Source organism: Melospiza georgiana, chromosome 9 (assembly GCF_028018845.1).
Source record: "Melospiza georgiana isolate bMelGeo1 chromosome 9, bMelGeo1.pri, whole genome shotgun sequence".
In the NCBI taxonomy this organism is placed as follows: domain Eukaryota; kingdom Metazoa; phylum Chordata; class Aves; order Passeriformes; family Passerellidae; genus Melospiza; species Melospiza georgiana.
The window spans coordinates 31,636,069-31,657,385 of record NC_080438.1 but is presented as its reverse complement, the minus strand read 5'-3'; the positions used below and the strand labels follow the sequence as shown (position 1 = coordinate 31,657,385).

Here is a 21,317-nt window from a genome sequence, read left to right as displayed (position 1 = left end):
TAGAGAAAAGGGAATTTGAGCACCTGAATCCCAGGTGTTGTGTGAGGATCCCCAAGGAGTGCAGGGGTGCCCAGCTCAGAGAGGCCAGGGATGATTGCCCCTCACAACCCCCTGGCACAGGGGGTGGCACTGGGAGCATCTGGGGATGGCACTCAGGAAGGGCAATATAGAATTCAAAGTGAAATGCAAATATACACACATAAATATTTATATCGATATATTTATGCATTTAAAGTGAGGTGATTGACCTTGGCAGCTGTTCTGTGTGTGAGTTCTCATAGCAGTGAAGGATTTCAGGCAAGCAGACAAGTTAACAGAACACACATCTCTAAATCCTCCCACACGCTGCAGCCCGCTGTAACAACCTTGCTGGCATTGCCAGCCTGTGCCTGTACCTGCACAAACTTACACACCGATCCAAGGATCTATTTCAGAAGAGTTTGAACTCCTGGCACTACCAGCCTGTCCCTTTACTTGCAGAAACTTACATATGAACCCAAGGATCTTTGTCTGAAGAGTCTGAACTGCTGTCTCGGTGTATCCTGTGATATTTGACCAATGATTTGCACAAAGGCACCAGCCTGGCAACTGATTCCCACATCCAGTCTCCAAACAACTGGGAGAGCTGAGGTTTCAAATGTCCTTCGCAGGGAGGGCTTACAGGAGTAAGTCTTTTGAAATGATCTTTATTTCAAATAATCAGAACACACCCACAATTAACACTATCCACATCTATAATTTACTTGAGGAAGCTGTAAGCTGCTCCTATAAATTTCATTGCCGTTATGGTGACATTAAGGTATGTCCCAGGTAATGAAAAGGGCGCTAAAAGAAAACACATGTTTTGAAGAAGACAGCGGAGGAACCCTGGCCCTTGTAAGGGAGCAGGTGTTTGCAGTGGCTCCCCCCTGGCAGCAGATGAACGGAGTGCACAGCAGCACTGCGCTGTTATTTTTGCTCCACAACATTAGAGAGGTCTTTGCACGGGGGCTCAAGTGCAGAGAGCAAAAAACAAAGCTCTTACATCAGAGGTTTGGGAACGAGAGGAGGCTGGAACTTGTGAGCTCGAGCAAAAGCACCCTGACAAGGCACGAACATCGCTCTGCAGATCCAACTGATCCTTGGAGCTTACTTCCTCTCGTCAGCTCCCCAAATCCTTCTGGCACAGATTCTTCTCAGCTGCTCATTTTTATTTCAGCTGCCCTCCCTTGTGCTCTTTGTTAAGCGCCCAATTTCTCAGGTTTCAGTTTCCTGCACCAAAGGTCACTGAAATACCCCCTCTCAGGTCTCAGGATAGCACAGACAGCAGGGCTAAACCTCTGCTGATCACGGCGCCTGCTCAAGGCATTCAGGGAAATCATTGCAATCATGTTCATTATGAGCCCTATTATTGCACTACACAGCAAAACTAATTGAATAAAGAAAGCTGACATGAAAAAAATCATTAAAAGCTCATCTTGAGTTTGTTTGAGATTGTACCAGCCCGAATTGCATTTCAGGATAGATGGAGCCAGGCAATGATCTAGAGGATATATGAACGTTGCACCCATCTGGGAAACTGTGAGGATCAGACAAAATCAAACTCTAGGTTTCAGTAGATGACTCCCATCCACAGAGGTCCTGCATGCCTGTCACTCTCATGACTGCATCCTTCATCACTCAGACGGCAGGAAAATCATGGGCCAGGATGCTGTGATGGTCTTGTTTTAAGGGCCTGGTACTGGAAACCAGCAGCCCCCAAATTACTGACCTTGCTGTGGACTTTTACTGGGTGGCCTTGCACACAGTGTGTCTCAGTTTCCCTGGGACACACTTATCCCAGCTGGCTGCATGAGAAAATTATTGTCATCTACATTAACAGCTGACTGTGGAATACAAAGATTACCCGGAGCTGTAAATGCAATAGGATAAAATACATACATGGATTGAATACCTCAGCCTTGGATTATTGTTGTCAGGAAGGGTCTGCTCTGCAGGCATTCTGATTTTAATAAGATGCACTCACACTGTAGCATGACCTTTGCTGTAAGGACTGCCATTTGTTATAGCTAAAAATGTACACACTTCACAAATAGCTGCAATACAGAGAACTGTAGGATCAAAGAAGCGTTTGGACTGAAAAAGCCCTCCCAGACCATCAAGCCCAACCATTCCCCTGGCACTGCCAAGGCCACAACTAACCTCTGTCTCCAAGTGCCACATCCACGTGGCTTTGGAATATATCACAGGGGAAAATAACTAGTATAGCTTTCTGTAAATAAAATATACAATGTTTTTCATAACATTTTACATTAAACTTGATTGCAGTGTAAAAATGAGGAATGGCACACCACCAGATATTCCTATACCTGTAGAGTAAATCCATTAAACCTGCTGATGTTATCCAGGGCTAATACTGACCAAAATCTGCCTTCTCAACTTGAGACAAAAATGTTCAGAGTAAGAGGAAAGCAGTGGGTGACACTCAGAACACTCAGAATTAAAGCAGTGCAATGTTTCTTACCTGGTAAATCCATGCTCATTCCATTACAACAGACTTTCTTTTTTCCTTAAAACCTTTGCCTCAAGATCTGACCTGGGGGCTAGCTGTGCTGGTCCATGGCTACCACCAGGATGACACTCCTTTTTTTTTGCCTTGGAATTCACATTGCTCCCTAAACCACAGCAGCTGCTGCTGGCCCCACCTACCACAACCTTTCCCACAAGTTGTTCCGTCACCATTTTTCCTCATTCTCCCAATACTTATGCGCCAGAAACAAATCCACTTCCTATTTTTATCTAGTTTGCTTTCAGTAATGAAATCAATACCTGGAATTCAGAACAAATGCAATTGTATCAGTTAAAGTGGATAACCATGTTAAAAGGATGCATTTCACTGTCACCAAACACTCAGAGAACTCAGCTGGCAGCACAGCAACCCTCAGGGAAGTCTGTACCAAACAAAGTTTGGTCTCCAACTCAAGATGCAAAGTCTGCATCAAACATGTTTCTCCTAGAATCTTTTGTGCAGCAACAGATTAATAAATCATGCAAACAGGATGATATACAAATGACAACTCCATGCTCTATGACTACTTTCACTTTCTGACTTAAAGGGCTTATCTTGGACTTGAGTGTTCCCAAACCTACTGATTCCATTGTTTAACTAATAATTCATACTGCCTGTTAGACTATTTGCTCAGAAATTCTTATTCCTTTGAAGCCAACTCCAGCAATTCCCAACCTCCACATTTAACTTCTTTCTATTTCTTCTTGGAAGGTTTATTAACGAAGAAGAAACCTACTGCCAGTTAAAGAAGGGTGGGTAATGCTCAGGGGACATTACTCTGCTGCCTCGTAGGTGGCATAAGAAAGGTGTCATCTGGGATTTCAGTCAGCAGGGAGATAAACACTGTCATCATGAGACATTAAATAAAACATGAAAACCCACAGAGACATTCAAGAGAAAAAGATGCATCACATTTACAGCCAAATCACGCTGTTACACTGCATGGCATACTCCTAAAACCAGCAGATTTATCTGTTTGGACCTGGATCTTGGGCATCTAAAGTAGAAACAGGAGGACTTCAATATTAACTTTATTTGCAGAAGGGGAAGAAGGGGAAGAGGGTTTGTCAAGAAGATAAGTACTGTGGGGCCACGCACAACAAACCTCTCTGGCTTTTGCTCTGCCCCAGCAAGGACAGCAAAGACTGCAACAGCTCAGTTTAGAGAAATACAAGGTGCTTCTTTTTGCAAGGGACACATCAGTCAATCCGTGGGTGACAAAGAGCTGGCAGCTTCTCCATCACACTGCCAGCTTCCAACAACCACAAGAAAAAAAAATAAATCATTATGTCTTGATGACTGGTGTTGACCCCAGTACTATGAGTCACAAGGGGAAGAATAATCACTCATGCCAATCTTTTTTCTTCTGACAAAAACCAAGAAAGAATAAAAAGTTAAGAAACAAAAGAGAAAAATTTATTAATGCCCAGCACAAGATGTCTTGAATTAAAAGCACTTTTAATCATTTTACCTCCACCTAACTACTGTCTGAAACTGTATTGCAAAATGGCAGCATAAAAAGAGGGAAACATAAGTTGTTGTATTATTCCACATTGCTACTATTCTACCCTTTAAAAGCTTTTAAAGCTGTTTTCAGCCAAATAGACATTTTTTCTCTATTGTATTCTGACAAAAAGCTACAAGACATAACATCCAACCCACAAAAGGTCACCAAATACTGTTTTTAGATCTGAAATATTTCCCTGTTTTAATCAAAGAACACTTTATTTGCATTTGCTGCATTATTAATGTTATGCAATTCCTTCATTTCTACTTCAATGAGATCAGAGAAGAGATCTGTGTACTTCTCCCTTAGGATTCTTACAAGCAGGGAAGTAATCAATTGTCCACAAATGAAAACAGGTTTGATCAAGTACCATTCATTCTATAATCAGACTTCTCTTTTTGTCTTTGTAGGCAGATTTCATAATAAATTTGTTTCCTAAACTTCAGCATGTCTTCCACATCTTTGTAGGTGAGCATTTCTTCAACAGACAGAAGCTGAAAGCCACTCAGTTTGAAAGCTGACTTGTGCTGCACAGAATTCAGCATGTTCAGGGACATCCTAACTGATTCACTCAGAGTAGAACAAACAGGGAAAATCCTTGCAGTCCACAGCCCCAGATGTGTGCCCTCACTGGAGAAGAGCTGGTCTGAAGCCTCTAAGCTCCAGAGGTCAAGGCATTCTGGCAAGCTGACTCCAAAAAACTGGAGAGAGTGTATATCTGACAGCAATTTCACACACTTTTTCAAGTTGTCGCCTACACCGAACACCATGGTGACATACTCCACTCGATCAGTCATTTTCACACTTACTGAACTCAGGAAGCAGTGCGAGGGTATGTCCACACTGAAATTTATGTAGGACCCACTAACAATGCTGCCTTTCCCTACTGAGACTTCAGGCCCAATTCTGGAGTATTCCACGACAGAGCCAGGCCTTATCACACACCCGGGCTCAAGGATGCTCTGGATGATGCTCAACTGATCCAAGGTCTTGGCTGAGTCAGGGAAGATGCTAAAAGCCACAGGCCGCAAGCCAAGCTCAAATCTCAGTTTGCTCTCAGCAGTAAAATGAAACAAATACTCCTGAGTAGTCCCGATGTGGTAGAACTGGGAGTTGTTGAGGACTATGACATTCAGGGCGGTGCCTTGCAGGAGGGAGTACAGCTGCTGCCGCACTGCCACCAACCCTGGGTCCTCCTTGGAGACATTACTTGTGTTTTTGGTGTAATCTGGGGTGGCTCCAGGCCCCAGGGCCTGGAGAAAGTCACCATACGCATCTATTTCACAGCCCAGAGTGCCCATCTGCTTATAGAACTGCAGGAGCTGCTGGGCAGTGCTGTGGTGCATGTAGAATACACTGTCTGTGTACACACACTCCGAGGCCACGGCCGAGTCTCCGCAGCTCCCGGGGGAGCTGAGCTGAGGGTGACCCCTCCTCACGCACACCGCACCACTCTGCCGCATGGTCTGCACGTCAGGCTTGTGCAGGAAGCGGGAGCATGATCCATACTCCAGCCCTCCCTTTCCTGAAAAGCTGCACGGATCCAGCACAAACACCCCGTGCGTGGTCCCGACTGCCAGGTCTGAGGGGTGGGCCAAGGCAGTAAAGCCAGGTTTGTCAAAGGTGATGGCTTCTGTGACGCCGGTGCTGTACAGCTCTATGTCATCCGAGCACGTGACGAGCACTCCTGGTTTCATGTGACGGGGGAAGTCGATGTACATGGCCAGCTTCAGCTCCAGCATCTGGTACGCGGGCTCGCCCAGCGGCAGCGCTGTGAAGATCTTGCCCAGGGCACTTGCACTTGGCAAACGCTGGCTGTAACCACCTGGAAAAAGACTCTTTCAGTTCCACAGAGACACTGCACGCAAGTGAGCAAAAACCTAAACCTAGCCAGCTATTTCACAGCTACACAAAAGCGTTAACAACCTCTCAGCTTGGTCATACACCAAGTCTCAGAGCACATCTGACCTTATGTCCAAAACCCAGCCTGCCTTATTTAGCTCATATTAAAACTGTGATTGATTTGTTACCTTTTTGTTTCAGAGCTATCTGTTGCTGAAGTGACAAAAGCAAACATTACCCGCTTTGTGCTTGGAGGAGAATCACCACATTCCTGATGGGAATTTTAAGCCAGTGATGGGTCAAAAAGGCCAAGGTTTGGTCACAACACTTGTTATCACTTGGTTTCTTTCTCCTCTGCAGCACTGATGCTCTCCCACATCTGGAAGTGGCCTGACTCAGTGGATGAGAAGGCAAGTAATCAGCCTGCTGCCCAGAGGCATGAGGAGCCCAAGGTCCCCTGAGGGACGGTTGTGTTCCTTAAATTGATGTTTCAAGGCAGAAATTTAAATCACACCTGCGAATCACATCTTTCTCACTGACTGAGCAACTTTAGGTGCTGAGAAAAAGTGTTGAAGTGACAGTAACATCTGGCAAGCACCAGCCTAATTTCAAATTATCAGACACATGGGTTACTTTTCTCAGGGAACAGTATTTTGGAACTCCAGCTCCTCTGCCACTTTATTATTTTAAGGAAGAACAAAAGAAAAGGTATCACTTTATAGTAAAATATATAAAATTTACCAGAATGGATTAGCAGCACAGTGAAGGAAGTCCACTGATCACCATACTGCTCTTCCAAGCACCGAAGAGCATGAAGAGTTGATCCACCATTTCCTAAAGGAAAAGTATTTTAGCATCTGTGAGAAGAGCTCCAGTAACACCTGTTCTGACAGGTGAGGTGTACTGGTGCCCAGCCAGAGAGATGGGATAGACTTTCTACCATATCGTGGTTGATAAGATCACACACAGAAGCTGATGGACAGTCCCTCTGGAAGCCTGTGCTCTCTGAGGGGATGGCATCCTGAGCAGACAGCTCCAGAGAAATCTCTGTGATTTCCCCTCCCAGTCACCTCTGCACAGCCCCACCATTTGAAGCATTTAATCAATCAAATAGGCCATAACTCAGCCACAAAAAACAGCTCCTGTAAGAAACAAGTCACATAAAAGCCTACTAATGGATTCAAGGCAGTGTTCAGAAGTACTCCTGACATTTACAGTATGGAAATCAGAAACGTTTGGGATCTGAGGGAATGGTTTGGGATATTTTATGAGCTCATGCAACTTAAAACTGCCAGATTCCTGAGAATTAACCTCTGCATATTACTGTACACCGCAGATAATACTGAGATTACTTAATTTGTACATCAAAGCGAACAGGAATTAAGACTTACAGGAAGGTATTATGAGCAGTGAGACCACTTTTACATCACCAGTGGGTAGTGTACTAAAACATAATCAGACTGTTTAAATAACCAGGTCAAGCAAGTACGACTGTGCAACACACGAGTTAGTGCTATCCCACACCCAGAGGACACGCTCCGAGGAGCGGCACAGCCCGTTCCGCGGCACCCCCCGGTCCCACATGGGCTGCCGCCGCCCCGGCCGCGCAGGAGCCCCGCGGCCGCACGCACCGATCCTGGGCCCCGGCGGGTCGGCGCACACGAGGTACCGGACGGCCCTGGGCAGCTGCTCCCGCCGCAGCTTCTCCGCCAGCTGCTCCCGGAACGCGCCCGCCTGCGCCGCGTCCGCCGCCGTCAGCACCACCACGTCCCACAGCTCGCCGGGCCGGGCAGCCGCGCCTGCGGGAACGGCCCCGCTCAGCCTCCGCCGGCACGGCCTGGCCCGACCCCGCGGGCCGCCCCCAGCCCCGCGGGACACGGCCCGGCCCAGCCGGACACGGCCCGGCCCAGCCCCGCGGGACACGGCCCGGCCCGGCCCGGCCCCGCCGGACACGGCCCGGCCCAACCCGGCCCCGCAGGCCGCCCCAGCCCGCCGCACCTCGCAGCGCCGCGAACCGCGCCAGCCGCCGGGCCGTGTCCTCCCGCCGCGCCGCGCTGCGCTCCCCCATGCCCGGCCCGGAGCGCGGCCCGGAAGCGCCGGCGGGACGGGGGCGGGCGGAACCCTCGGGACCGCCCGGCCGGGCGGGGCCGGGGCTGGGCTCTGCGGAGCTCCGCCGTGCGGGGCTGGCCTCGGTTCGGCTCGGCTCTGCCCGGCTCTGCGGGGCTCCGGGCGGGCGCGGCTCGGGGTCGCTCCCTGCACCCACCGCGGGTACGGGCGGGTGCCCGGTTTGTAAATCCGCCGAGGAGCAGAGTCCGGCAGCTCCTGGACTCGCCCTTTGCCGTCCGCCGCCCCTCCCGCCCCGCTGGGAGCTGGGGAGCGGCACCTACCAGGCCGATAGCGCCTGCTTTCTCTCATAGCGACCGGCAGGAGTCACACAGCTGAAGGTTTTTCCTGCTGAAGATTTTTCGCTCTGCGGTTCCTTGCCTCGGATATTGTGGGTTTTGATCTGCGGGTTCCGTTTGTATTCAGAGTCTGGTGAGATTACAGATACCAAATGCAGTCAGAGGGGAATGAAAGAAGGCTTTGCTGTGATAAGATCTCATTATACACAAATCTTACAATAAAAAGTAGCTGTAAAAGCACAATAGGAGCTACTGAGAAAAAAAAAAGAATTTATGAAGTTAAAAAAATGTACGATAAATCCATAGTTTTTCGTGATTGTAAACCGCTGACAGAGAAGATTAAAGAATAAAAAGATAAATGCTTCACTGTGCTTCCTCAGTGTGAGGCTGTGATGCAGGGGATAACAGTCCTAATCAGAGCAATGCACACCACAAAGATCCCTTTGATCCTTCCTTGTGCTCTCGACCCGCTCCAGTAAAGACGATGCTCTCTTCTGCTGGAGCTGCACCTCTGCTCTTTTGTGCGGGGTTTTCATTGCTGGCAGCAACGCTGCCCGGCAGTCCCGGCTTTCCCTGGAGTCCTTCTCTGCTCAGCGCCCGGGCTCTGCAGGCCCGGCGCATCTGTGGCCCCTGGCCGGGCTGTGCAGGATCTCTCTTTGGATGCTGCACCAGCCTGCCCAGGATGGCCTGCTCCAACATTGGCACTGCACCTCGCTTGTGCTGCGATTACAGGACACAACCCCAGCTGCATTTATCACTGAGCAGCTATCCCTTCACTCGCGGCTGTGCTAGAGTAGTGCAGTGAAAAAACAAGCACGGGCATTTGTTTCTGAGCACACTTATTCCACCAAATCCCATCAAACTGTGTGAGGGAGAGTTTTCCCACACCTGTGGTGTGAGCTATGCTGCCAGTGGAAGAGCCTGAGTCCCTCCAACACCTCAGATGGAAAATGCTCAAGCCCTGAATATTTATGAAAGTGCTGAGATTTTATGTCATTTTTGTAATCTAAGCTCTTGCAGAGGCACAGTGAGAAACTGCTTGTTCTCAGCAGTGATGGACCTGTAACACCAGACCCGCTGCTCAGCTTTGCCTGGCTTAAATAGCAACAAAAAATAACTGCTAAAATAAAGTCTGTGATTTAGCTCAGATTTCCTATACTCCCACCCAGAACAGTAAATATCTGGTATTTCAAGGTGAATTAAATGTGTTGATAAGTGCTGTGAATCTGTGCTCTTATGGTCCTTTTCCTTAGAACTGGATTTTAAATGCTGCATAAAAACGGGAGGAAATGCCTATGTGGTTCAGGTGGCAGAAATAAACGGGTGTGGTGCTGGCTTGTGAGGAATTCGTCACTGAAGGGGGTCAGGCTTGTCAGGGAGGGTTGGGGTGCCCATCGCTGGAGGTGGCACTCAGGGCTGGGGGCACGGGGCCCAGGTGGCACTCGGTGGTCCCGCAGGTGTTTTCCAGCCCCGCTGCTCCATCTGCAGAGCGCGCCCTGCTCTGTTCCACGGATGGGCTGTCCCCTCCCCGCTGTCCCCACGCCTGGCACAGCCCCTGCTCCTGCCTGCCAGCGCTCATTAGCGCTGCCTCTACTTGATTACTTTCCCAGTTCTCACACATGCAGTTACTTATGCTTTGGGTTTATTTTGCATAAATTATCTGTGTATCTGTGTCACAGTGGAAGTGTCCCCACTGCATGCTGGTGGCCAGGTCAGCTCATGGAAAAATAACTTACATGTGTTGTTATTTGTATACTACTGTATATTAATATAAATATTGTAACACTGGTGGTATTATAAAAAAAGGGATACAGTTCAGACCATTTGCCTGTAAATAAGCTTTGCCTCCTTAAAATATATCTGGGTAAAAGAAATTATTTTTTTAGCAATACATAATTTGGCAAAAAAACTTCCACTAAAATAGAGGTGGAACATTTTGTAAACATTTTATTAAAGTCATATGTAAGAAAAATGTTAAATACTTTCTAGGCACATCAGCTGTGACTGTGCTGGGCTTAGATACCTGTCAAAGGTAATATCTGCAATTTATTGGAGACAAAGCAATTGAAATGCTTAGCAGAAGATAAATGATCTTTTTAGCTGGAGTATAGAGTCCATAATTACAGTGGGAAACAGATTAGGAAAAATAGCATTCCATCATTTGTCCTGTTTGACATTTGCAGAAGTTCAGGGTATTTATTTAATATTTAAACAGCCCATCTCAGGAATGTTTTCAATGTTTGATTTGGTTGAGCACTTCCCTGACACCCTTCATCATTCACCCAGATTATTTTTGCAGGCATACATACAATATTTTAAGATTCTGTCTTTTTATCCGCAGCGTGTTTGTACCCGGACAGTTTGTTAAACTGCTAATGAGTCCCACGGGGCAGTATGTTAGAATTAAACAGACACTGATACCTGCTAGAAATAAGTTTACAAAGCCCAGAAAAAAAGCCTCTCTCTCCCTCTATACAAACAGTCTGAAGCTAAGCTGCCACTTTATGGGCTGGGTTGCCTTCTCCCTGCTCTGGGGTGGGCAAGCTGGCACTGCAGGGCTGCTGGAGCACCATGCCCAGCTCAGGAAGGACCTGGAGCTGATGGGGAGAGCCCAGAGGAACCCACGGAGCTGCTGCAGGGCTGGAGCCCCTCTGGAGCCAGGCTGGGACACCTGGGGGTGCTCACCTGGGGAGGAGAAGGATCCAGGGAGAGCCCAGGGCCCTGCCAGTCTCTAAAGGAACTTAGGAGACGGGGAGAGTCACTTTTTACATTGGCAGATAGTGAAGGGACAAGGGGGAATGGTTTTAAACTAAAGAGGAGAGATTTACATTGGAGACTAGGGACAAATCCCTCCCTGTGAGCGTGGGCAGCCCTGGCACAGGTGTCCAGCTTTGCTGTGGCTGCCCCTGGATCCCTGGCAGTGCCCAAGGCCAGGCTGGACACCGGGGCTGGAGCACCTGGGACAGTGGGAGGCGTCCCTGCCATGGCTTTAAGGTCCTTCCCAAGCCAAACCTGTCTGTGATTCTGTGAACTGTAGGGAAGTAAAATCAAATGCTTCTCAAGGTTTTTTGAGAAAAACACTTAACTGTTGGTAGATTCGGTTATACTGTCCAGGAGATGGCACCATACATTCAGTCTTTCTTTAAAAAACCAACCCAACCCCAACCACAGTAAATCTTCAAAAAGTATGGAGGAGATGCTAGCAGAAGTCCAATGTATTATCATTACAGTGTTGTGTACAAGTTTCTATTTTTGATATAATCACCAAATATTTGATAACTATTACTCCTAGTGTAAATCACTCTTTGAAAAATGTCTGGTGAGAAGCAGAGTGGAGGAGTTCAGCAGAAAGACTCCAGTGGAGTGTTCAGTGAGTGGGAGAAGGTGTCTGTTTCTGACTGTGGTGTGATTTTTGGGCCTGAGACACGAAAGAGCAAGGCAGGGGGATGGGGTTGGTTTGTTCTGACAGGAACATGAGGTCCTGTAAATCAGGCTTTACACTAAAAGTGATGATACTTTTAGTAGCATTGATGGGATTGGACCCAAGTTCCCTGATAGCAAATGTACCTGAGAAATGTTTCTTTTTTTTGTTTGTTTGTTTTGGTGGGTTTTTTTCCCTGATTGTTTTAAAGGTTTGGGCTTGTTCTTTGCTATTTAAGCCACCTGAGGATCTCCCCGGTGGGGGTGGTGGCCTCGTGCTGCAGCTCAGCTGGGCACAGGCACAGAACCCACCGTGGGCCCAGCCTGGGCACCCTGAGCAGGGCTCGCTCCTGGCACACACCGAGCTCTGACCTTGCAGCTTTGTACTGGAAATGAGGGGTTGGTAGCAAAAACTGGCTTTGCATTCTCCAGGTGTGCTCCCTGAACAGTGATGCTGATGCAGGAAGACAGGAATGATTATTTTGTACTGCTCCTGGCAGCAGTATCAATATTCTTATTTTCTGTTCGTTTCCAGCACTTTCCCTTTTCAATACTGCACTTTTTCCCTTTAATATATCGCCTATGTTTCTGTTGCACTTATTTGTTATAAATATATTATTGTCTATTGGTTGCACAAATGTCTTTTGGGAATTTTTTCTTCAAAGGCAGGGAAGGAAACAGAGAAAGAAGAGAGGTTTTCTTCTGCTTTTGAGACTGGCCAGTGCTCCAGCAGCTCCATGGAGCCTGTGTGCCACGTCCTGTGTGGGACAGATAAGCCCAGGGCTCACTGAGCTCTTCTGGAGCCATTTCTCTAATGCATCAGGCACAAACTGTCTTTCTGCCTTTCAAAGTCAGGCATGTGTGTCTCATCCTAATTATGTTCTTTCCCCTCTAACCCATTTTTGTTCAAGTTGTTGCCATAGGCAATTGTGACAGTGTTCTCCTTCCATTGCTACTATATAGAGGGGATCTGCTATAATTATTGCTTAAACTGAGTTTTTCGTAATTGAAAATGTTAGAACCTATATTGACCAAATGCGCTGCTTTGGGCCAGGCCAAAATGTGCCTTCTGTCTCCTGGTCATCCTGCTGTTGGGGGTGTGCAGGACAGGCTGCAGGAGGGCAGGCACAAAGCAATGTGCTGTTCATTTCAAACTTTTTGCAGTATTTCCTATTTATTTGAAAAACAATTAATCTCGACTCTTGCATGACCAACAGAGGAGATGGGTCAGGTCTGTGTCAGGGGGCAGACATGTGGGAAAACTTTCACAGCATATAGCTTTCCCTTTAAAAGTAGAAAAAAGAGAGAATTACAAATAATTCTCTCTTTTTCCATCCCTGTCTTTAATAAAAGTCTAACAAAGCTGTGTTGAAATGAGTAACTGTTAGATGTATAATTAAACCTCCCTGTGTAATCTGGGGCGCTGCAAGATCGAACGAACCGTGAGTTTCCCTTCTGGATATATGACCTCACTGAAAGCTCTCAATATTTTTCACCAAGAAAGAATGAAAGATATGGGGTTTAAAGAATGGGGAAGTTATAGACTACAAAGCTGCCTACTATTGGCTCTGCAAGGAAAAAAGCAAAGTCTACAAAGACCTATTGTTGGTTGTATGGACATCCAGGAGCCAGTGGTGCTGGGAGTGATGGGTCTGGAACAACTTCAGTGTTGTGTTGCTGTTCTGAGACCCTTGTTTACAACTTCAGCCCCAAGATTTAATGGTTTCTGGTTAGTTAAAAGATGGAGAATGTTACCAATTACATTTTAGATGCAAAAAATGGGTGCTTGATTTTTCTTGTCTTTATCACATCCTTAAAGGAAGAAGAAAAAGACATGAGAAGCCTTTGGCAGACAGGCAAGGAAGTGAGGCTCCCGGAAGACTTTTTAATGTGATTCTAAAGAGATTCCAGACCCTGCAAAAGAGCAAAGCACTTTCTAAACTGCAGAGAAAAATAAATATTTTTAAAGGATTTCAGCATATTTAACATAAAACTTGTTGATTTATAAGAGTCTAATTATTACAGTCATTAAAAGACCATGATTATCATTAAAAGGCTATTATCAGAAATTAAATGTTAAAAACAAATGATATATATTGAATAGGATCATACATATTTCATAGAACATATTATACTGCAAAATAAGTTGTCATGTAGCCATGGCAATGACTTTTAAGTTACCCTTTTTGATGCCTTAATGCACTGCTCTGCATGTTTTAGTGTCAAGCCTCTGAACATGCCCAGCACTCAAAAGCTCCAGCTGAGAGTGAATATAAAGTGGTAATTATGTACCTAACTGGTCACATGCATGGATAAATGGTGTTTGTGGGCACAGGCCATGGCCCTGGGAGCCCGAGCTGTTGGAGGGCAGCTGGAGGTGCTGGAGGGGAGCTGGAGGTGCTGGGTGGGAACTTGAGGTGTTGGCCAGGAGCTGGAGGAGCTGGGCAGGAGCTGGAGGAGCTGGACAGGAGCTGGAGGAGCTGGACAGGAGCTGGAGGTGCTGGATGGGAGCTGGAGGAGCTGGGCAGGAGCTGGAGGAGCTGGACAGGAGCTGGAGGAGCTGGGTGGGAGCTGGAGGTGCTGGACAGGAGCTGGAGGTGCTGGGCAGGAGCTGGAGGTGCTGGACAGGAGCTGGAGGAGCTGGACAGGAGCTGGAGGTGCTGGATGGGAGCTGGAGATGCTGGACAGGAGCTGGAGGTGCTGGATGGGAGCTGGAGATGCTGGATGGGAGCTGGAGGAGCTGGACAGGAGCTGGAGGAGCTGGGTGGGAGCTGGAGGTGCTGGATGGGAGCTGGAGGTGCTGGGCAGGAGCTGGAGGAGCTGGGCAGGAGCTGGAGGTGCTGGACAGGAGCTGGAGGTGCTGGACAGGAGCTGGAGGAGCTGGGCAGGAGCTGGAGGAGCTGGAGGTGCTGGATGGGAGCTGGAGATGCTGGACAGGAACTGGAGGTGCTGGATGGGAGCTGGAGGTGCTGGATGGGTGCTGGAGGTGCTGGACAGGAACTGGAGGTGTTGGGCAGGAGCTGGAGGTGCTGGGCAGGAGCTGGAGGAGCTGGACAGGAACTGGAGGAGCTGGACAGGAGCTGGAGGTGCTGGATGGGAGCTGAAGGTGTTGGGTGGGAGCTGGAGGAGCTGGGCAGGAGCTGGAGATGCTGGATGGGAGCTGGAGGAGCTGGGCAGGAGCTGGAGGTGCTGGACAGGAGCTGGAGGTGCTGGATGGGAGCTGGAGGTGCTGGACAGGAGCTGGAGATGCTGGATGGGAGCTGGAGGAGCTGGACAGGAGCTGGAGGAGCTGGGTGGGAGCTGGAGGTGCTGGACAGGAGCTGGAGGTGCTGGGCAGGAGCTGGAGGTGCTGGGCAGGAGCTGGAGGAGCTGGAGGAGCTGGACAGGAGCTGGAGGAGCTGGACAGGAACTGGAGGTGCTGGATGGGAGCTGGAGGTGCTGGATGGGTGCTGGAGGTGCTGGACAGGAACTGGAGGTGCTGGGCAGGAACTGGAGGTGCTGGATGGGAGCTGGAGGAGCTGGAGGTGCTGGATGGGAGCTGGAGATGCTGGACAGGAACTGGAGGAGCTGGACAGGAACTGGAGGTGCTGGATGGGAGCTGGAGGTGCTGGATGGGAGCTGGAGGAGCTGGGTGGGAGCTGGAGGTGTTGGGCAGGAGCTGGAGGTGCTGGGCAGGAGCTGGAGGAGCTGGACAGGAACTGGAGGAGCTGGACAGGAGCTGGAGGTGCTGGATGGGAGCTGAAGGTGTTGGGTGGGAGCTGGAGGTGCTGGGCAGGAGCTGGAGGTGCTGGACAGGAGCTGGAGGTGCTGGATGGGAGCTGGAGGTGCTGGACAGGAGCTGGAGGTGCTGGATGGGAGCTGAAGGTGTTGGGTGGGAGCTGGAGGTGCTGGACAGGAGCTGGAGGTGCTGGACAGGAACTGGAGGTGCTGGGCAGGAGCTGGAGGAGCTGGGTGGGAGCTGGAGATGTTGGACAGGAACTGGAGGTGATGCATGGGCCCCGATCTCATAAACCACAGGGAAATGAATTTACAAGACAGAGATTGTGTCTGCACTTCTAAGTGTCCATATCCATTCTATATGTCCTTAATTAAGAAAGTTTTCAGGGTATAATTAAAACACCAAGGCCAATATTGACTGCTCAATTAAATTCAAGGCCAGGGGAGGTATGAATGGGTTTGTTCTAGGCCATGGGGCTCCTCCTGATGATCTTTGTTATGAACAGGGCATCTGTCTGTAACAGCATTTTATTTGAGAAAAAAAAAAAAAAGAATGGGATTCTGGACTATATTTGCGCATTTAAAGTTCATAATATTTTATTGATAACCCCTTCCTCTGTCATACTATGTCGGTCTACTTTTATTTCGAGTGTTTTCTTTGATTTCTGTGTCAAAGAGCTGATGGGTACATCACAGCTGATAAGATCCAGCTGAGATTAAATGACTTCAGGTTTGTGGTAGAGAAGAGAACAGTTTCTACATACCAGACCCCATAAAAGCAGAAGGTTTGGATGCATGGTGGGCGCTGAACTCTCATTTACCCTCTCATTAGATCACGTGGGACAGGAGCTGGTCTTGGTCCAGATGCTGCAAAGGCCATTGAAATCTTTTATTGCAGCCTCTTATTGCAGCTGCTTCACTGAGGAGCCAGAGGTGGAATCATCCATGTGAAGTCCTTGCTGGCAGTGTGGAGTTCCTTGTGAAGGGCCTCTCCTTGTCACACCAGGTGTTTGTTGCTGACTGGGCTTTCCCTGTTTGCACAGGGGCTGTGTTGGGCTCTGGCGGCTGCAGCTGGTGGGGAGACCTGCAGGTGTGAGGAGATGGGGCTCCCCAGAGGCGGCTGTCACCCAAATCCCCCTTGGGAGAAATCCAGTGTCTGGCCTGGCAAGGAGCTCGGAAAGCACAAGCTGCCCAGAGCAGCTGTGGCAGTGCCCAAGGCCAGCCTGGACACTGGGGCTGGGAGCACCTGGGACAATGTTCCTGCCGATGGCAGGACGTGAAACTGGATGAACTTTAAGGCCCCTTTCAACCCAAGCCAGTGATTCCATTATTCTATGTATCTGTGGCATTTAAATAGAGAGTGTAGAAGAATATCTCAGGTTTTGTCCTCATTCTTCAGGGGGACATTAATTAACATGTTTGAGGCCAGCATTTATGTCCTCACCCTTGGCTGCAGGTTTTGTGCTGTGGTAGGTGAGACAGTTTTCCACCCATGTACTGCTCATGGTGCCTGCTCTGCCCACCCTGCATGGGGCAGCCCTGCAATCATGCCATCAGGGTGCCTTACACAACCTCCAAGGTGACATTGCAGTCACTCAGAAATTACACAGATGTGGTAGAGGGTGACATTCTTGTCGTCTTGACACAGTGGTGACATTAGCATCTAATTATCTTGTAGTCAATTTAACAGCACCAGTCACATCCTGTAGATCACATATTGTACCACCTTGATGAACTGAATCTCCTGGGGACATTAAATGGGTTTGGATCACCAACAATTCAGGTGATCAAGGAAGCATTCAATGGATTCAATAAGTGTGGCAGTGCTCAGTTGTCTCTGCAATGGTGGCTTGCTGCTGTGAGGCCTGGGTATACTGTGGTAAAAATGAATGGAAAGGAAGATCTTGGGCTGGAAAACCAGCCAGGAATAGTGTTACACCAGGATCTGGTGCCTGCAGGATGTGGCAGCAGCCCTGAGAGCCCCCGGGCACGCGGGGCAGCACGACAGAGCCCAGCTTTGCTGGGAGGACAGCCTGGTCATCTACACAGCGCAATTACAGCTGAGCTGGCTTGAACTGGATCAGCTTCTTCCCATTGTTAGGGCCTCCCTAATTTCTCATCAGCCCTGTCTGCAGTCAGGGCTGTCACAGAGTTTTGTGTGAGCTGTGAAGCACAGCCTGGTGAAGCAGGGGACAGGGCGATCATTGCTGTCATCTCTGGAGCCTGCTGTCTGCGTTGTGCAGACATTCCAATGGGAGTGAGCGTTGCACAGACATTCCAATGGGAGTGAGCATTGTGCAGACATTACAACGGGAGTGAGCATTGTGCAGACATTCCAATGGGCGTGAGCATTGCACAGACATTCCAACGGGAGTGAGCATTGCACAGACATTCCAATGGGAGTGGGCATTGTGCAGACATTACAACGGGAGTGAGCATTGTGCAGACATTCCAACGGGAGTGAGCGTTGCACAGACATTCCAATGGGTGTGAGCGTTGCACAGACATTCCAATGGGAGTGAGCGTTGTGCAGACATTCCAACGGGAGTGGGCATTGTGCTGACATTACAACGGGAGTGAGCGTTGCACAGACATTCCAACGGGAGTGAGCGTTGCGCTGACATTCCAACGGGAGTGGGCGTTGTGCTGACATTCCAACAGGAGTGGGCATTGTGCTGACATTCCAACGGGAGTGAGCGTTGCGCTGACATTCCAACGGGAGTGGGCATTGTGCAGACATTCCAATGGGAGTGGGCATTGTGCAGACATTCCAACGGGAGTGGGCGTTGCACAGACATTGCAATGGGAGTGGGCATTGTGCAGACATTCCAATGGGAGTGAGCATTGTGCTGACATTCCAATGGGAGTGAGCATCGCACAGACATTCCAACGGGAGTGAGCATTGTGCAGACATTCCAACGGGAGTGAGCACTGTGCAGACATTGCAATGGGAGTGAGCGTTGCACAGACATTCCAACGGGAGTGAGCATTGCACTGACATTCCAACGGGAGTGAGCATTGTGCAGACATTCCAACGGGAGTGAGCGTTGTGCAGACATTCCAACGGGAGTGAGCGTTGTGCAGACATTCCAATGGGAGTGAGCGTTGCACAGACATTCCAATGGGAGTGGGCATTGTGCAGACATTACAACGGGAGTGAGCATTGTGCAGACATTCCAACGGGAGTGAGCGTTGCACAGACATTCCAATGGGTGTGAGCGTTGCACAGACATTCCAATGAGAGTGAGCGTTGCACAGACATTCCAACGGGAGTGAGCATTGTGCAGACATTCCAACGGGAGTGAGCATTGTGCAGACATTCCAATGGGAGTGAGCGTTGCACAGACATTCCAATGGGTGTGAGCATTGTGCAGACATTCCAACGGGAGTGAGCATTGTGCAGACATTCCAATGGGAGTGAGCGTTGCACAGACATTCCAACGGGAGTGAGCATTGTGCAGACATTCCAACGGGAGTGAGCATTGTGCAGACATTCCAACGGGAGTGAGCATTGTGCAGACATTCCAATGGGTGTGAGCATTGTGCAGACATTCCAACGGGAGTGAGCATTGTGCAGACATTCCAATGGGAGTGAGCGTTGCACAGACATTCCAACGGGAGTGAGCGTTGCACAGACATTCCAATGGGAGTGAGCGTTGCACAGACATTCCAACGGGAGTGGGCATTGTGCAGACATTCCAACGGGAGTGAGCATTGCGCTGACATTCCAATGGGAGCGAGAGGAACGCTCTGCGCTGGAGGCTCTGGCTGGTGAGGCAGCCCTGAGCTCTCCAAACTGTGCTGCTCTCTCTGCGAGGCGCTCCTTGTCTCCCAAGGGTGAGCAAAGCTCCTGAGTCACCAAGCTCCTCTGCAGGCTGCTCCAGCCCGCCACGGCTCCCCGGCTAATGAGCACTTCTGAGCAACAACTGCAGGCTGCCTTCTGCGCGTCCAGCCACCAGCATGTTTTCCTCTATTTAATTAGATAACAGTCAACATATTTCACAAATAATGTCTCTCTCTCAAGAACCATTTGTTGTAGGTGTCTAGCTTTCTGTTTCTCAATTACCCCTTTTTCAGAAAGCATTTCTGGTTTTGATTGATCCTCGGTTGTTATTAATGCATTCCTGGCTGTATTATCCAGAAATGAGAACTATAAACTCATATCTCTGGATGTAATCACACCTCTATTACTGTCCATCACAGAACACACAACAAAAAAATTGATGCAGCTTTACACCTCAGTATTATTCAAATGAGTTCTGATTTTTCTTTTTTTTTTTTTTTTTAATGGGTGACCTGGTTTGGGGATAGTTTTATGCATATTTATTGTAATCACACCCAAATATTACCTTCTTCCTTAGCATTTGAGGTCACTTAAGGTAATTGCAAAATTTAGTTTTAGCGACATGCATGGTTACTAATGAACTACATTGACCACCCAGAGCAGTTGTCCTCATGTTATCAGTCCCTTCTTTGATATTCACAAGGGAAATCTTACCGTCTTGCACAGAGACAGAGAAACAAACATTAAATTTGATTGTATGACCAAGCACCAGAGTAATAATCTTCATATGACGGTTAATGCTTTTACTACTTATCAATTCACTTATTATGTTACTCTTTGAAAAGTGAAGTGTTGAACAAATAAGTAGATCTTTCTCTTCTACATATGTAAAGACAGGGTGTGATTGAGTAAGCCTACTGAAAATTTTGATTTTATATGAATTGTTCTATTAAATCATGATGCCATCTCTGTGTGTCCCTAAATAGATATCTCTTTCAAATTCAGGAAAAAGTTTTCAGGTATTTCATATATTTAATGAAGTCTAAAAGAGAATCAAGGAACACTGTGAAAGTCCCAGAGTCAGACTGAAATGTTGGTGCTGCTTTGATGAGTTTTCTAAAGTTCTCACATACATTTGTTCTGTGTTTTGTGACCAAGCTGTGGTGGCATTCCAAAGCAGTGTGGTCAAAGCGCTGCTGCAGTGGGATGTGTTTAATTGCTGCCCCTGCTGATGAAGAAGCTCGGGGCTGAGCTGTCCGTGTGGAGCCCCAGGCAGGGGTGCCCGGTGAGCCCGGTGCCCAGAGGAGTTTGCCAGCCCTGTGGGGCACCAGGTGCCCTCAGTGCAGCCTTGCTGCCTGCTGAGGGAATGGCCAGCACCTCCAGCTCCCCTCCAACACCTCCAGGGAATGGCACGGTGCCTGAATGAAAGCTGCTCTCTGATTCCTGGAAGGAAATGAGATGTGGCCGTCTTTTCTACCAACCCTTCAGATATGTGTGACTGACAGAGGCAAATACAAACACAGACTCTCCGTGCATGCTGGGGGACAGGGGCCTCGCTAAGCCTCCCTGTGCCGTGCTGGCATCAGGAGAGCTAAACCAGGCTTTTCACCTTTAATTAAACCTAGGAGTTAATTTGTCCCTGCAATGGCAATGGAGATGTACCCACCCACAGCACGGTGCACGCTGGCCTCCTTCCCATTCAGTAACTCTTGCTGTGCTCCTCTACTTGCTCTGGAACCAACACCCTTCAGCAGGCTCAGGCTTTAGCTTATATTTATATGATTGTAGTGCTGGCAATAAAGCTTTCATGTGGAGCAAGAAGGAGATGAACATTAAAACAGGTTAAGTGGCCCAGTAATTGAACCTGCTAACAAATGGGGGGAAGCCCTCTTTGTAGTAATTTCTTTGCTTTGCATAATGTGTGAGTCTGGAGCAAACAGGGTTTTCCGTGGGCTGTTGGTGTGTGTGTACTCGATGTGCCACGTTAATAATGCACATGGAAATTGAGTAATCGGCAGGTTGTCCTCTCAGCACACAGATTGCCATTGCCCAGAGTGCATGGCAAATGAGGAGCTCGATAATCCAAACGGGGCTGTG

At 48.6% G+C, this 21,317-nt stretch overlaps 1 protein-coding gene across 1 annotated transcript; it reads right to left on the bottom strand.

Moving 5' to 3' along the window:
* Positions 1-3,561: 3,561 nt before the first annotated feature.
* FPGT (fucose-1-phosphate guanylyltransferase) lies at positions 3,562-7,965 on the bottom strand. Its single transcript, XM_058029734.1, has 4 exons — positions 7,896-7,965; positions 7,529-7,696; positions 6,639-6,731; positions 3,562-5,880 (listed from the first exon to the last, which is right to left on the bottom strand). Exons 1-4 carry the CDS (start codon positions 7,963-7,965, stop codon positions 4,418-4,420), a joined length of 1,794 nt encoding a protein of 597 aa, XP_057885717.1. The 3' UTR covers positions 3,562-4,417.
* Between the last annotated feature and the right edge of the window lie 13,352 nt (positions 7,966-21,317).